Below are 16,083 nucleotides of genomic sequence, written 5' to 3' on the forward strand. Positions count from 1 at the left end.
TATGTAAAGAGACAAAGAAAAAAAAAGAAATCATATGTCATTCCATATACTGTTGACAGGGTTATTACTGTAAACTACTGTTCAACAGCCATAATTACCTTAGTGGGGGTTACATTTGCTGCTGTGCGCAGGAGATACTGAGAGTTATAAGCTGGAGACTGGTTGTAGTACACAGAGGGGGCTGTAGTGGCAACTTGGAGAAAAAAAAGAAGAAAGAAATATATAAAAATTTTGTTGATTTTACATATTATTGCTGTTCAATACTTCAAGACAAAAATATGGAACAATTAAGAAAGCTTTGGTTCTATGTAGCATGCTGACCTGTTAGTGGGGCCCCATGGTAGGACTGCACTGGGGTAAAGGTCTCCTGTAGGCCCTCGGCCCCATAGCTCTCCCCGTACATCTTGTGATGAGGGGAGCCTGCATTCCCTGAAGAGTTGTGTCTCAGATCATGAACCTCATTCTGCAAAACAAAGAGTGACTCAATTTGACATCTTTACAGAAATTCACAATAAAAGTAGAATATAAACATACGCTGAGTCATTCATAGTTTAATTATTGTAAACTGTCAAATAGTTTTGTTTTCAAATAGATATTTTAAATATACCTCATCTGCAGGTAGAACCAGGTCTTAACTTGAAACAGGCTATTATTAGAAACCTTTATTCAATTTCCTGTTTCCTAAATACATTTTATCACATGCGAGTTAATCTCATCTGCTCCAATTTAATTTTCTGCTGTCAACCCAAATGCTTCCAACAAATTTTCCTTTTTGCTATGATAAATTCATGGTAACACTCATATCTTTTTCAGTACACGAACATAGTTATACAATGCTGCTTTGAGTGTGGAAACAGTGTCAATATGTATGGAATACAAAAAAAAAAAAAAAAAAAAAAGGTTTAATTTCTTATCCTGACCTTGAGGGCTTCAACTTGCTGACACAGCATCTGGAGGAGACTTTTCTGGTCCTCCACCCAATGTGGTGGTGTCTTGGGAGAAATCTAAACGACACAGAAAGAAATTAGAAAAAGTACCGTTTGTGTTGTGAATCAATATCTCTGTGGAAAAAACAAAAGCAAACACTTAATATACTGATTACATAAAAAGACCTGAACCTACCAGGTGTCGTTTTGAAGGAGAGACGATGCTTTTGTTAGGAGAGGGAGTGGAAAACTTTATGTGGGATATGGAGGCAGAGGTTTCTGTGGGATGAGCAGGGCTGGAGTGGGCTGGTCCTCTTCGAATCTCCTCCTCCTTTTCCTCCTCTTCATCCATGGCCTCCCCACTCTCGCCCAGCTGCTGGTTCACGTCATTCAGGAGATCCACGACTTCCTCCATGGAGACAGGAAGCTGGGACACATGTAACAGATTGTTACAAACAGGGTCCCTAAAGCTTAGAGCAACTTAAATTTTTTTAGGACTTTTTAAATGCCATTTGTAATGATATTTGAAACCAATTAAAACAAAAACAAACTGAAAACAATTACTGATCAATTATGCACAAATGTAATTGCAATGTAAAACATAACTTTTTTGTCTCGTAGCAGGGACAAGGGTGGAACAGAACTGCGATGTACCTGTCACTTGATGGCAAGTTTTCTTGCCGATTTTGTGTTTTTTTACTCTGCATATGGATTCCACTGCCTTAACTCGCATTGTGCCGAGTTTGGAAAACTTTTTGCATAGTGCATTGCCTTGTATCTGTTTCACCCATGCCATGAAATCTTGGTTAAATAGATGATTTTCATTGACTTTGGGTTCTCCATGCATCTCGGCCGAAAACAAAATACGAGTGTTGTTGGTTCTACTATCCTGATGTGTGCTACATCAATACGAGAGGCACTTGGTAAATTATTTTAAAAACAATTAATGTAACCAATTATTTTTAGATTTTACACTACAAAATCAGAAAAACTATTCATAAAATCATACTTACCATGGCTTTGCATTTTTAAGACTTTTGAAAAATTGATTTAAGACATTTTAATACCAAGTGAAACCTTATTTAGAGATAAATTAATAAAATGCCTTTAAGACTTTATAAGGATCTGGAGAAACCCTGTACACAGCTATAGAGTTGTTCACATTAACAAGTACAAGCAAATGGGACTTACCCTATCAATATCATCTGCATTCGCATTGTAGATCTTTGACAGGTAGGTCCTAAACTTTCTAAGAAAGGTGATGCACCTGTCTTGGGTCTCCTCAACCCCGTTGCTTGCCTCCTCTGATAGCCGCTGGTAGATCTGTGAAGGAAACATAGTACAGCATAGAAAAACAAATAGCAAATGCATGTAAAGATGTCAGAATCACTAACATCTATATTAGGGAAAAACCAATCACATATCATATAGTGGCTGGCAGATCCAGGTGAATTTTGAGGAATTTGTCGCTTAAACGAGCAGTTACAACATTCAGAGCATTAATATAGCGGAAAACAACTATTTGCCACTATGTTCATATGACAGCTACTGCTGATAATGGGATGGCATCGTCGCTGAACCATAGCACTTACCTTCTGGTCCCCTTCAGTTTAACAGGGTAAGCTCTGTCAGGACTGTTGCTGTCCATGGTGCTACTTATGAAGTGAGCATTGATAGCTGCTAGCCAACTCAGCCACCTCCATGTTGAGAGCTGTGTGCAGGCAATACCGCCCCAGACTCTTAATCACGGACATACAGCTCCTTTAAATGTTGTTCGATCAGACCTTCTCTCAAACTATACTTAATGAGAGGGAGTAATCGCAGACAGCAGCTCAGATGATGTCTGTATTCAGGCAGCAAACACTTAAAGATGCAGTGAAAAATCAAACACCATACTGACAGGCAGAGCGGAGGCGGCTGAGTGGCTTTTGTGGTACCAACAATGAATACTGTTGAATTTACACTAACTAAGTCTTTCATTACTTAAATGATAAAAAAAATCACAGGACCTATGGCAAATGTTTGTTTATTATGCCAAAACTCCCACAGTGTTTGTTAGATGATCTTAAGAAGAAATCTGTTAACCATGGCAATGCACTATTCCCGCTTTAAGAGGCTGGAATGTGGGTAGAAAAATCATCTTCAGTGCACATCTATCAAAACCAAAACATTGAGGACCACTGTTTGAGATATTTAAGAGCAACTTATCCCAGGTATGTTGTGTAGAAGTGTATGCCTTACCTGTGCCAAATGCCAGATGGATGACATGTTATTGATTGTTTCCAAGGTAGCGATGGCCTCCTCTGTTTTGCCTTCAATGTCAAGGAGCGTCGCACATGCTATCTTGGCTTCCTCTTCATAGCTTTTTACAGAAGAAATCTGAAAAGAAAGATGGACATGAGATACAAACAGTGAGCCAACCTGGTACATTTTTGAACTGGCGTCCAGCAAAGTCCTCAGTCTTAACACCTGCTAGTATCATAGGTGCATATATTTGTTGTGGTGGCCCAAGTGGGAATCAAACCTCAAAGATCTACCATACTCTACCAAAGAGCTATCTACATTAACATTTACTGATTGAAAAATGTCAAAAACCATTGCCTACACAATGTGTAAACACTGTAAGATAAAGCACATCATTCATATTCATAAAAACATAAAAGGCTAACAAAAATTACTTTACAGGAGGGAAGTTAAAAAAAAAAAGTTATCTGTAGACAGAACCGAAAGTCTCAGGATCTTTGGTTGCCTAAGGATTTGAGAGTGTCCAAAATTTAATTTGTAATAAAAGTAAAACAAGAAGACAGTATTAACCTGAATATCTTTGGAGGGAAAGTGTATGAAGAGGGGGTCAAGTGGTTCTGGTATGCTGCGCCTGTTTTTGATCCGTTCCAACATTGGAACTGCAACTTTCCAGTAGTGGACACTGCGGCCGATGTACTCCTTCTGGTCGTAGTACGAGTTCACGCCATCACCCTGGATTATTAAACATAAAAGGTTGCTAAACATCAAGGAGAGAAGGTTTGCCTGCCACATTGACTTAATGAAGGTAAAACAAGGTAAGAAAAACACTTCATGCACTTTTGACACATGTAGTTCAGTTGTTTCAAATTCTACCATGAAACAAATGGACACAGTCAGAGAACCAGCACACGTGGCTGTTTGGACATCTTGATCACATTTAACAGTTGTAGGCTAAGTGACAGAAAGGAGCAGGTGGAAAGGCATGTGTGTCGGTGCAGTTATCTGGCAAGGTGCTGAGTTATCCAAGTGCTATTTTTCTGGCTGTGCTGCATGTCTATGTGTGTGCATGTGCCACCCACAACTGGTGTGGACTCATCTCTAGCTGACCATCTTACTAATGTTTTAAAGAAAGGAAGGTGATCATACTGATAATCATGCAGCACATACAGCTTTATATCTCAACACTGTGTAACACTTAGCCTTTATGCTGTGACAGTTCTACATGTCATGCTTTCATGCTGTTGCACATTACCCAATAATTTAAGATGGTCAAGGCATTATGCGGTAGCTTTGAAAATGTATAAATGCAAAGCAAGAGCGTGTGTACTGTAACTTGATGGATAGTTAACAATTGCGATTTAAGTTAATTTCAGTTAACTGTTTTGAGTTTTGTGTTTTGTTCCCTGTAGAAAAAATCTGGTGCCGGTCCATGTGTCTTGGAAGACTTCGATGTCCCGGACAAATGGGACGAATTCAAGTCAAATACTATCTGTTTAGTGATTTTCTGAAAAGTGGGTTACATGCTTAGTCCAAATAAAATAGGTCTGGTCAATAGACTCACGTAAAAAAATAACGCTTTTAAAAAAAATCTTATATATGCACCTTGGTTACATCAAGTAAACAAACCACGTACCTATCAGCTATGTGTTTGGGATCAGACTGGAGGCATAATCACTAAGGATGGGTGAGTACTTCCTATCTACTTATTTTTGTATGAAACAAAAACCACGTTTTATACTGTGATATTTACTGGTAATTAAATTTTATAGCCAGCAGCAAGTAGGTTGTTTTCAGCAATGGTCGGTTACCAGAAACTTTAAGCTCCCTAGTGATCTCTCTCCAGCAAGCTGCCACCTTATATAGGTTTTTGTAGTGAAATGAGGAGGAACTGTATAGTTCAATTATTTTCATTTTCAATTAAGCTGTCAATTTTTTTCTATTAATCGATTTGCGGAGTAAAGACACCAGAAAATATTCACTTTTAAAGAAGATGGAATAAGAGAATTTGGACTTCTTCTTTTTTTTTAAATTAAAAAATTACTCATCTCGTTTAATTATTAAATTAGTTGGCGATTAATTTAATAGGTGACAACTACTCAATTAACTCATCCATTGTGGCCCTTTCAATTGAAGCCACGGGTATAAATAGAAATAGAAAAAGCTCAAATCAAAACCAGTAAAACCAGATAACAGAAAACCTTTAAATCAGCTATATAACAATTGGAAATCTCCTGCAAAATCTCCATCTTTTGTCTAGCTGGCTGCTTGCTGAGCTTGTGGAAACAGTGTGTATATGTGCCTGTGTGTGTGTGCCTGTGTGTATTCCTGTGTGTGTGTGTGTGTGTGTGTGTACCGTCTGACTGAGACACTGTGCCCAGTGGATGGCCAGTGCTGGTTGGAGCCCATGTTTCTCTCCAGCCCTCAGAGTGCTCAGTCCGTGCTGCACAATCATCCGCAGTTTGCCTGACATGCCAGGACTACAAGGAGACACACAACAAAGAGACATTAAGCAAAAACACTGAATACTAGGGCCCATAAAATATGTACTGTTCAAGTACTTTGTGTTGGCCTGTTTATGCCATTTCTTGGGATGAAGTGAGGACAAAGAGTAACGAAGAGACAGACAGGCACCCGACTGCTCTTGTGAAAATGTCATGTTTGTGCCCACACCTGTCTTTTAGCACTAATGATGCCACAAGAGAGGTTTAATGTTAGTTTAATCCTGCTTTCAACAAGTCAATTGTAGAAGAGTTCACTCTTGCTTTCCTGAGATTTAAAACTGTTGACATTTACTGGCATATTGACAGGAGAGTCTTTTGGGGAAAATAGAGTGAATGTTTTTCCATCCATAACTCTGACAATGGTCTATGAGAGACCTGACAGCGGATAGCCATGCCAACATTTTTAAGTGAAGTTAATATTTAGTGCTTAAATACATTAACTTTAAACCAAATGTTCCACAAATTACAACTTACTGGCATCCTCACTATTTTATTCTTTGCAGGACTGACAATGTGAGACACTCAAACTCTTCATTTACAGCAAGAATACAAAACTATGCAAAAATTTTTAAAAAAATTATCCACTCTAACGCTGTCTTGTGTGTCTGAATATCTAGGAACAGGTTCAAATTAGGAAAAGCAGAGAAGAGCAGAATCTTACCCACTCTTCAGCCTACCTTGTATTAATTCAAGTGTATCTATATGTATGTGTTGCATCCTGCAAACAGCCAGGCTGACAGATAACCACTCTTATCCAATATGTCACACATTGAAAAAGCTAACTGGCTGACACAGCTTATATTTTGGTCAATATGCTGCATGTTTTGTTTTAACCCTAGTTTTTACTCACGCTGCTTGTTTGTGAATGAGGCTGTAGATGGCGTCCCACCACTCCCTCTGTCTGTCAGTGGTCAAGAGGCGAAGCAGGGGAAGGGGAAGGCAGCGAGGCTCGAAAAGCTGCTGTTGTTGCTGCTGGTTCATGCCGCTGCTGATCTTGGCCGTCTCCTGGAGCTGACAATGGCTACAGAACACCACACCATATAAAAACACCTGGATGGAGTAAACCAGACGAGAGACAGAGAGTTTTATATTTTGGGTAGAAATGTTCAACACACACGCACACGAGTGTCAAATAATTCACAAAGCAAATTCAGCAGTCTAAATATATCTGCAAGCAGCAGGTTCAGGGACGATGCAAAAGTGCAAACAATACAGACACACTATAGAGTCTTTCCACAAAAGAACTCTGGTCATTACCAAAAACAGATCTATGTAGACATTTCATTCTGCTGCAGGTATTTTAAAACTACTATTTTGAGCTTTTGATAGCTTTCATCTTCTCGCTAAAAATGGAGACGGACAAGTTCTGGCTAACAAATCTATTACAAATTATACTCTGTACACATTCTTCTGTATTTTAATGGTAAAAATACATTTTCCTGTTATTTCGAATTTTGAAACACTCTTGATGTGCTGAATATCTGAGATGAGTGAAAATCTGTAAACTTCTCCTGCAAAGCCTCATCTGGTGTTATGTGATCCCACCAAACCAACCCACATGGTTCCACCTACCTCCAGGTCGAGCAGGCAGATGGACTCTGGTGCGTTGGTGTCCAGTTTGGAGGTTTCCAGAGTAAGTCTAGGAAAGAGCTGCTGTAGCCAGTCCCGCAGGGCCGGCCTTTGGGCCAGAAGGGTCCACTGCAGCCCCAACCAGCTTAGATGTTGCAAGTCACCAGCATGCAGCAGGATGGAGCCTAAAGGGGAGGCATCAAAGTTATCACTGTGTGGGAGTACTTAAAATGTCAAAACTGTTTGTTTGTATGCAGAAAAATATTTTGGTGGGAAATACTACTGTGTTATTGACTTATATTATTAGCTCTCCAGAGTACACAATACTGTGCTGTACTTTTGGTCTATTGTTCAAAGGCAATAGATCACTGATATTCAAGATTGTTGATCTTGAAGAAGGCCTGAGGGCTGAAATGTCATCTGAATAAAAGAGGAATGAGTATGGAGCCAGAGTGTGTGACACTTGTGTCCTACTTTCAAGTCTACTGTTAGCTATCAGCACCTCAGTACAACCCGCCCTTGCTGTGCATTACTTTTCAATTTCAAAAAATAAATGTACCAGCGTCCCATTTGGCGAGTTGAGAGAGCTCTGGAGCCATGGTGTTAATGGAACGAATGTCATCATTTGCAATGAAGGAAGATCCAGCGGAGGCCTGTGGTCTAAACAGGAGCTCAAACAGAGAGTCCTGTCCACGAGGGTTTCCAAACGCCTCCACCACCTGCACAGAGAAAACATAAAATGATGCCTGTTTCTAAACATACAAATTCAGTTTATTGGTGCTCTGTCTTGTGACGCAGAAATTATTAATGTTAGTGTTTAAGTAAAAAGACAAAGCAGTAGTGCATGTGTCATTGTTGAGACAGAGTGGTATGCACCTATGGAAGTTATATTCACCACATGCAAACTTAAATTAATCCACTTAATTCATTACATCACCCTTCAGTGATGTAAAGTGCTTTTTATTCCAGCTTAAAAGGGCTTCATCTAAACTGAGTCAGAACACACGGACAGACCTCTCTGATCAAGGTGGATGAATCTGTGCTCAGGTTTAGCAACATGTGACCGGCCTGACTCTGTCGGTCGTTGGCCAGCAGCTCCAGAAGCTGCGGGGCTGCCTGGTCTCTTTTGGTCACTTTAGGCTTTGGTCTGGGGACCTGGTGGAAGAACAAACAAAATAAACTGTATTCAAAAGTTTCTGGTCTTGGCTCCAACATTAAGCCCGTTAAAGGAAACTCTAAGAAAAGAGTGCATAACTTTAAGTTCAGCTTTTATCATCTATCTTCAGACCACAGCATGGCTCAGTCATGAGTGCGTTGATAGCAATGCAAAGAGTGAAGGGTAAAGGACTTGACAAGTCGAGTAAGAAGTAATTTGTTAAGTAAAAGAGAGCCTGATCATATGACACTTCCCACTTTTGAGACACCTGCTGTTTAAGAAGACTTGTTCAACCTGTTTCTTCTCTTTAAAATAAACAAAGTTAGGAAATCTACCATATTAGCATATTTTTTAAAATATATGGTTGTATCTATATCAAATCAAATTAAGTGAATAAAAAAAACAACAACAGACAAAATAATCACAATAGTAACACTTTACGGCTTCACCATCTTAAAGAGGATCAGCATGAAACAAAAGATTTACATGTTTGAGCATTTGTTAAATGCTCTGGTAATGAGCAATCCTCATTCCTGACAGGTAATCAGCAGGTAGGTGTGTCAGTACCTGGTATGCCAGCAGGTAGCACAGTGCAGCCAGGTCAATGATGGCTCTCCAGCTTTGCTGGCGTTCCTGAGCCAGCTTCAACAGCAGTGTAGCAGCATGCAGGTAGAGGTGACCTCTCATCTCCACAAACACCTCACAAAGATCGTCTGTGTGGCGGCCAGCAATGCTGCTCAGTGTCTGCATAGCTTGGTCAAAACTGCAATACACACACAAACACAATCGCATGAACAGCTGTTTCCTGTAGTTGTTTAGATGCTCAGTGGAATAAATAGAAACAAATGGAAGGTGGTAAAACACATCTAAAAATCTAAGCCACTATATTATGTTTCATAAAATTATCCGTCTCAATATAAAGTCTTCCTGATTTGCTTTACTCCTAAATTCAGAAATCAGAATAAAGTCAACTTTGGGGTTAGATTTGATTTCATGGATACAGTTCGTCTACAGTATATGTGTACAAACACCGTTCAACCTCGACATGACCTACCCTGTGAGTGCATCACAGCAGGGTTGCATGCTGCTCTCAGACAGTGTGATTCTCAGCAGGCTGCAGTGGGCCAACAGCAGCTCTCTCTGGAGACGCCGACACATCTTCTCATTACTGGAGACACTGGGCTGAGCTAGATACTCCTGCAACAAAGGTCAACTGCTCTTTGTATTATTCTTAAGTTATACAGGTTAGATTTAACAAATCCTACAGAAGCTTAAAATGTGCACACCTGTCAAGTATGCTGTATAAGACTGTCAAAAGTATCAATACTTGTTCAACAAACAAACAAACAAAAAAAAGATCCACAAACAGATTTTCATCTGAAAGCTTCACAAGTGGACAGGGAAGAAAATCGACTGGTCCTCAACCTGTGGCTGTTACAGCATTCTCTCCAGCAATGAATCCACCACATGACTGGAGGCAACATGTTCACGGACTTTTTGTGTATCAGAACTGTGTGCATGTTGTTAATTAAAAAAATAATAATAAAAAAGAAAAAAAAAAAAAAGAAAAAAATTATCCTACATTGTGTGCCTCAAACTTTTTCTCTTTGTGTCAGCACTGAGCATAAATTTGTTATACTAGTATTACATTTAAGTTTAAAATCCTGGTATAATGACAACATTAACACAGTATTCCATCACCCCTCCATGCTGACCTGCAGTGTGCGCACCACCACTGTGTACCAGTCCAGGCTGTGGCTCAGCAAGCCCCTTTTCTCAGTAGCCAGGACATGCTTTACAGCTTCATCCAGCCGTCCGTCCTGACAAAACAGCTGAACCAGCTTCACGTTCACGTGGGCGTCTGCTGGCCTCGCTGCCAGCTCGGCCTGAAGGAGGTCAAACAACCTGTTCCAACCCGCCTGACCCTGGCGACTCAACAAACGCTCCTGCATAAAGTACAGATAAACCAAAGACAGTCAGTGTGGCATCCTTTTCAACTTAAATTAATATGCACCATCTTCAGTGAAGTATTGATCTTACATGACTGATAAAAAATAAATAAATAAATAAATAAAAAAAAACACCATCATGAAAGTTAGAAGGAAAGGAGCCTCACCTTCAGGTTGAAGACTGCAGGACTTCCTGGCAGCAGCTTGGCAGCTTTCTCCACCCAAAACTCTGCTCTGCTGTTACATTCCTGCTTACTGACCAGTAACTCAGCCACCTTCAGCACCAGGTCCCTCTGGGCTGGGTTCAAGTCCACTGACCGCTATGTAAACACACACAGGTGCAGAAATACTGTCAGTTTTTGAAAAACCCTGCTGACATGTTATCTATACATAGGGCAATACTATTTCAAAAAACAACATCAAAAACATGAAATAAGAAGGAAAGAAAGGCCAGTAGGATGTCCCCCTTTATCAGTCCACAGAGAAGCCAAATGAGGTTACTGAATAAACAGGATGAGTCAAGAGTTTAAAGGCCCTGACACACCAAGCCAACAGTTGGCTGTCGGTCAATGTTGGGCCGTCTGTGAGTGTCTGTCGCCCTTGTCAGTGCGGTGTGTCGTGCACCGTTGCCCCTCTTCAGCCCATTGGCTTTTTTTCAGCTGATTCAGCACACTGAATTGGCATACGCGACGGCAGAGCCAGTCGGTAAATGAAATCTCCCAAATTGTCAGTTGAGCTCAGCGCAAAAGAAAACCAGAAGTGAGGAAAGTAAACAAACAGCTGAAGTCAAGAGGGAGTGAGACTAAAACAAACTTGTTATATAACGTAAGAGTCTTTGTCATTAGCCATTGAGCCTTTTAGCAGAAACGAGGTGATTTGTGTTATTGTTCACTCACGTACGGTAAATATGCTTTGTTCTTTCAGCATTGGATTGTGTTGTTAATGTGCTAACTGGCTAACTAGCGTCATGACGGTCTTCCGGAGAAATACAGACTACTCCCGTCCACTGATGTAAAGAGTATTTCCTCTCACACAGGCACAGAAGATGCGTGATGTTTGTGCCATCAGCTGTAGTCTTTGCAGCATGTTCATGTGCAACTTTTTGGCTGGGACACAGGTGACATGAGGTGACATGAGGTGACGCAACAGGTGGCTATCATTGCCACAAGTTCTCTTAAGTTGGTCTGGTGTGTCTGGGCCTTAAGGCAAGCAGGTTGCTTACATTGTGCAGACTGGGGTTGCAAGGGTATGAGGTTTTCACGGCATAACCGTCTCAGAAGTAGCGCAGTTTCACAGTTTTACAGAATTTATATTATGATCGATCAGAATGACCCTTAAAGGAATGAAAGCGGAAAGATTATTGCTGGTTGAACAAACGTTTTATTACTATAACTGAAACTTGAAACCATTTTGTTAATAGAAGTATGTGTAAAAAGTCTACCTTATAAAATAACTACAAAAAAGGGAGATTCAACATCCAGCTGCATTTTTTTTTTTTAAACAATATCGTAGTTAAGCAAATGTACACAGTATGAGAACTGTCAACTTTTATATCATGGTAAACCTTGAAACCTGGTATATCACTGCAACCCTAGTGCAGACTATAAAGCCTTCTATATAACTATAAAATCTGTGATTTGGGCTAAACATAACTGACTTAATTCCAATGTTATTTAATAAGTAGTTGAAATAAATGTACTTAAGGAATCCTATCATGTGCATCATATGCTCTGCCAAATGTTATCTCCCTATTTTTTGTCCACAGAATAATAACTGACACCTCATTAAAGCTTATCAGTGCATTTTCAACAGCTGGCCACCAATTCTTGAAGGTCAGAGTGAGCTCACTGCATCTCCATTTAGAAAATAAAACAAACAATGGCCATTAACTACTGAATGGATTTTTTTACTAGATCTCAAAACAAATTTGTGTATGCAACTTTTACATTTCACATAACTGACATCAAAGAAAGAAAAAATCTTAACCCTTGCGGTACTGCTGTGGAAAATGGTCAGCAGGAACAGAAAGCACACACAATGTGTATATTGTTTTAAATTTGCATTTTAAAATATTCATGTAATTTGCCTTTACGTAAATTCAAAGACACTCAAAGCAATGTGCGCATTTCCCCTTCCTATGCAGGTATAAATACCAGCCCAAAATACTGGTTTGTTTAGTCTACCAATAACTACGCCTGGTTCCAAACAGACACCTTGTATTTTCAAATAGATCTCTTCATATAGTGCTGAATTTCTTCAGCTCTGTGTACTTTCTATGGATGTAATGTCAGGACTGAAACGTTTTGGCTAACCTGCTGGAGACAACCAGACAAACTGAAACAATCGAAATGAAGACGTAAGGAGAGTCAGATGCCGGCAGCCTGATGAGCTGTAATAAAAGCTACAGATTTCTATCCAGGCTGTGGGGCTGTCTGCCTCAACGTTAAGTCATTAAATGTGTGGCTAATAGGATGGGGAATGAGCTGACTATTAGGAACCACCTGGTATAATTTTGCATTTGACAAAATCCTCTCCAGAATGATCGCAGTTAATGAGAAGCATCGTTAAACATGTGGCTTGTTAAATGCGCTCACTTAGATTAGTCAGTCACTTAGACACCTTTTTTAATTAATCCCATCTGAATTGCTGAAACTTTGTGAATTAATTTAACATTTCATGACAGTATTTCTATTTATTTCTTATTCTAAAGCTTAGTGGTGGCTCTTTCTTTCATCCTGTGTTGTGAAACAGAACAACAATAACGTGTATAAATAATTATAGATTGCACTGTATGTCAGTGGTAATAAATGTAGACAATTTAAGTGTGGGGAAACCATAATTAAGTCTTGGCCTTGGGTATCCCTATCCTGACCTGACCACCATTAATGGACTATACTTACATACATAGCACTTTTTAACCTGAACAACTCCCATTCACACAATGACAGACTGGCATGGCCATCTAAAGCAATTTTAAGTTCAATGACACATCCACATGTGGACAGGATGAGCAAGAATTTGAATCACCAATCCTGCAATAAATAATATCAAATGCACGGTTTGTGACAGACTTAGATCACCCTCTATTTAATATACCTGGAAGAGAGCTGTGATTTCAAGAAGCACACCACACCATGCACTCTTCCAGAAAGAAAAGCTTTGTTTTGCACATTTATCCCCATGTTACCTTGTAACATCCTACTGCCTTGTTGATGTCGCCCTCTCTCTCGAAGAGCTGTCCAAGGAATTTGTGTGCTTTTGGATCCCTCTCCTGGACTTTGAGATACTCCGATACATGTCTAGGGAGAGCATGGAAAAGGCAAGATTACCGTCAGTGTAATGGAGACCTCTTGAGAAGCAGTAACACATGTGCTCAACAACGGTGAAGCTTGTGTGCTTACCTCTTTGCAAGTTCATATTCCTTTGCTTCAAAGTACAGTTTAGCAAATAAAAATCCTTTGACTGGCTTCTGTGGAAAGAAAACATTGAAGATCAGTGAACCAACAATGTTTTGAATATTCAAATCATATTTATCTTGCTTGTCATGTTAGCTAGCAGGCACAAGGATAACCCCATTTAGAGTTAAAAGTTAATTCACAAGATGTCTTATTGGGAGGTATTACCCCAGATGCAAATGACCCTTCAATCCTCATGTGGTAAAAGCGAACATCATATGAGGCAACATAGTTTTAGGATTATCTCCATTTTTTTTTTTTTTTTTTACTTATTCACTCCACTTTGATTTACTGCTGACCTTCCTGGTCTACCAGACAAGAGCTGGTGTTGTTTGATGGGATTTAATAAATGAGTTCTTGTTCCTTTAGATTGTGCGGTGCTAGGAACTGGAATAACTTAGCTTTGCACATTCAAATAATAAGCAAGAACCTTAAAAGCAGATGTTTATACATGCAACATCATCTACTGCACATCAGTCTGTCCTGGAAGAGGATCCCTCCTTAGTTGCTCAATTTTTTTTTTCAATTTAAGTAGGGGTTTTTAAGAGTTTTTTGTGGAGGTCTTTTTCACTATGAGGGTCCAAGTCAGAGGATTGTCATATGTTGTAAAGCCCTCTAAGGCAAATTGTGATTTATGATATCTAACTTAATATATAAAACTGAAACTTAAAATTCTTTTTTGTACAGCCCTTTGTCATATAAACGTGGGTTATAAACTTTGAGTTGACATTTTGACAATCATTTAATTATACATCATTTAGTTTCTTGGTGTTTAACTGATGTGAGTTCATTGATGACAATATAAATATTTAGTGTGAAGGTAGTATGATATCGCCCTGCTACCTGAACTAATGCATCTTTGCTATCTTTACACCAACGACCACAGTGGAAATACTGTGATTGATGGACTTAACTTAGTCATTCTTGTAATTTAGTGTGATTTAATGCCTCCATGCCGACAATGTTAAATAACCTTAACTACATATCTACAAGGTTATTGGTGCCCTACTTCCTTTCAGTGGGGTAAAGGTTTCACAAAGTGCTCAGCGCAACTTAGCGTTAAGTTAGCGTCGCACCAGCATAGTACCTGTGGTGGTAACACTAACTGTAGTTGTGTCTAGTTGCTAATTAAGCTACATGATAGAAGTTTCCTGAATAAGGTTTGAGTGTAGCTGCTTTACACGAGTGAACGGCGTGTGTTCCGGTTACAGTGTATTGAAGCCATGTTGTTAAAGATATAAAGCTAATACTAGCTGTACAAGTAGTCAAAGTAGCTGAGTGAGTGGTGGCTAACTAGCACGGCCGTTTGGCTAGCGTTGCTGTGGTAGCTCCATGCCGCGCATTTTCTGAGTACGAAGGGGTGGACACGAACGGGCGTCATCATGCCGGCTAGCTGACGCCGCTAGCATGGGGTAGTTAACAGAGGCTACACTGAACACATAACTCAAGCTAACTAATTAAACTTGAATTTAATTAACACTACAACGAGTGCTTATTTGACCGTGGTTGTTTCCTCATACCGGCTGGCTGACACATGCTGGTCTGACATGATGGCAGCAACATGCTAACATTAACTAGCCGCCGGGGCTCAACTTACCTCTTTGAGTGAGGGAGATGAACTCTGTACTGAGGAAACGTAACGGTCCACTTCAGCCTTACTCCGCCGCATGACTCCCAAAAACAAATACTTTCAACACGACTCACTATGGCGCATAGGATACCGAGAATTCACAAAATATAAAAACGGACATTAGTATAAGCTCGACTGTCACTCCGTAACGTTAACTCCCCATGATGATGTTGCGCAGTCTCATTACCGTCAAATGGCAGAGGGTCACGTGGGACGTGCGCACGCTTGAATCCCGCTCCTCAACCAATGAGAAGCAAGAAGTCCGTTTGACGCACGCTGACGCACATTATTTTGAAGCAGAGGTGGGCTGGCTGGGGTGAACCATCTGTCTGGACCACACACTCTATGCAATAGGTGTCATAGTGTATTTCAAATCGTCTCCAACAATACAATAATATATTATTTTTCATAACACCAATAAAACACCAAGAAAACCGTATTTGGTAATATTTTGCGAGAATACATGTTTATTTATTAAAATAAAGTAATAAATAGGCCTAACAAAAAGAAAAGATTCAAATCCAGTAATAGCTGCAATGTTTAAAACAGTTATTTGATGACAGAGGTGGGACAAGTCATTGTTCTGCAAGTCACAAGTAAGTCTCAAGTCTTAACACTCAAGTCTTGAGTCAAGTTCAGTCAAAGGTCCTAAC

General features: G+C 39.8%; 1 protein-coding gene across 2 annotated transcripts in view; it reads right to left on the reverse strand.

Annotated features, from left to right (window-relative positions):
* Window positions 1-15,611, reverse strand: part of ranbp2 (RAN binding protein 2) — a 32,509-nt gene extending 16,898 nt beyond the window's left edge. For both annotated transcript variants that reach the window (XM_050049766.1, XM_050049765.1), the window contains exons 1-19: window positions 15,398-15,611; window positions 13,747-13,814; window positions 13,533-13,644; window positions 10,513-10,665; window positions 10,112-10,342; window positions 9,451-9,593; window positions 8,964-9,159; window positions 8,255-8,395; window positions 7,800-7,959; window positions 7,244-7,425; window positions 6,522-6,721; window positions 5,524-5,647; window positions 3,741-3,902; window positions 3,168-3,305; window positions 2,118-2,249; window positions 1,123-1,353; window positions 921-1,004; window positions 322-463; window positions 99-193 (exon numbers count right to left, since the gene is read on the reverse strand). In XM_050049766.1, coding sequence (XP_049905723.1) covers window positions 99-193; window positions 322-463; window positions 921-1,004; window positions 1,123-1,353; window positions 2,118-2,249; window positions 3,168-3,305; window positions 3,741-3,902; window positions 5,524-5,647; window positions 6,522-6,721; window positions 7,244-7,425; window positions 7,800-7,959; window positions 8,255-8,395; window positions 8,964-9,159; window positions 9,451-9,593; window positions 10,112-10,342; window positions 10,513-10,665; window positions 13,533-13,644; window positions 13,747-13,814; window positions 15,398-15,469 — 2,766 coding nt within the window. In that variant the 5' untranslated portion in view covers window positions 15,470-15,611. The remainder of the gene's footprint in view (window positions 1-98; window positions 194-321; window positions 464-920; window positions 1,005-1,122; window positions 1,354-2,117; window positions 2,250-3,167; window positions 3,306-3,740; window positions 3,903-5,523; window positions 5,648-6,521; window positions 6,722-7,243; window positions 7,426-7,799; window positions 7,960-8,254; window positions 8,396-8,963; window positions 9,160-9,450; window positions 9,594-10,111; window positions 10,343-10,512; window positions 10,666-13,532; window positions 13,645-13,746; window positions 13,815-15,397) is intronic.
* Window positions 15,612-16,083: the final 472 nt, after the last annotated feature.

This window comes from Epinephelus moara, chromosome 7 (genome assembly GCF_006386435.1).
Source record: "Epinephelus moara isolate mb chromosome 7, YSFRI_EMoa_1.0, whole genome shotgun sequence".
In the NCBI taxonomy this organism is placed as follows: domain Eukaryota; kingdom Metazoa; phylum Chordata; class Actinopteri; order Perciformes; family Serranidae; genus Epinephelus; species Epinephelus moara.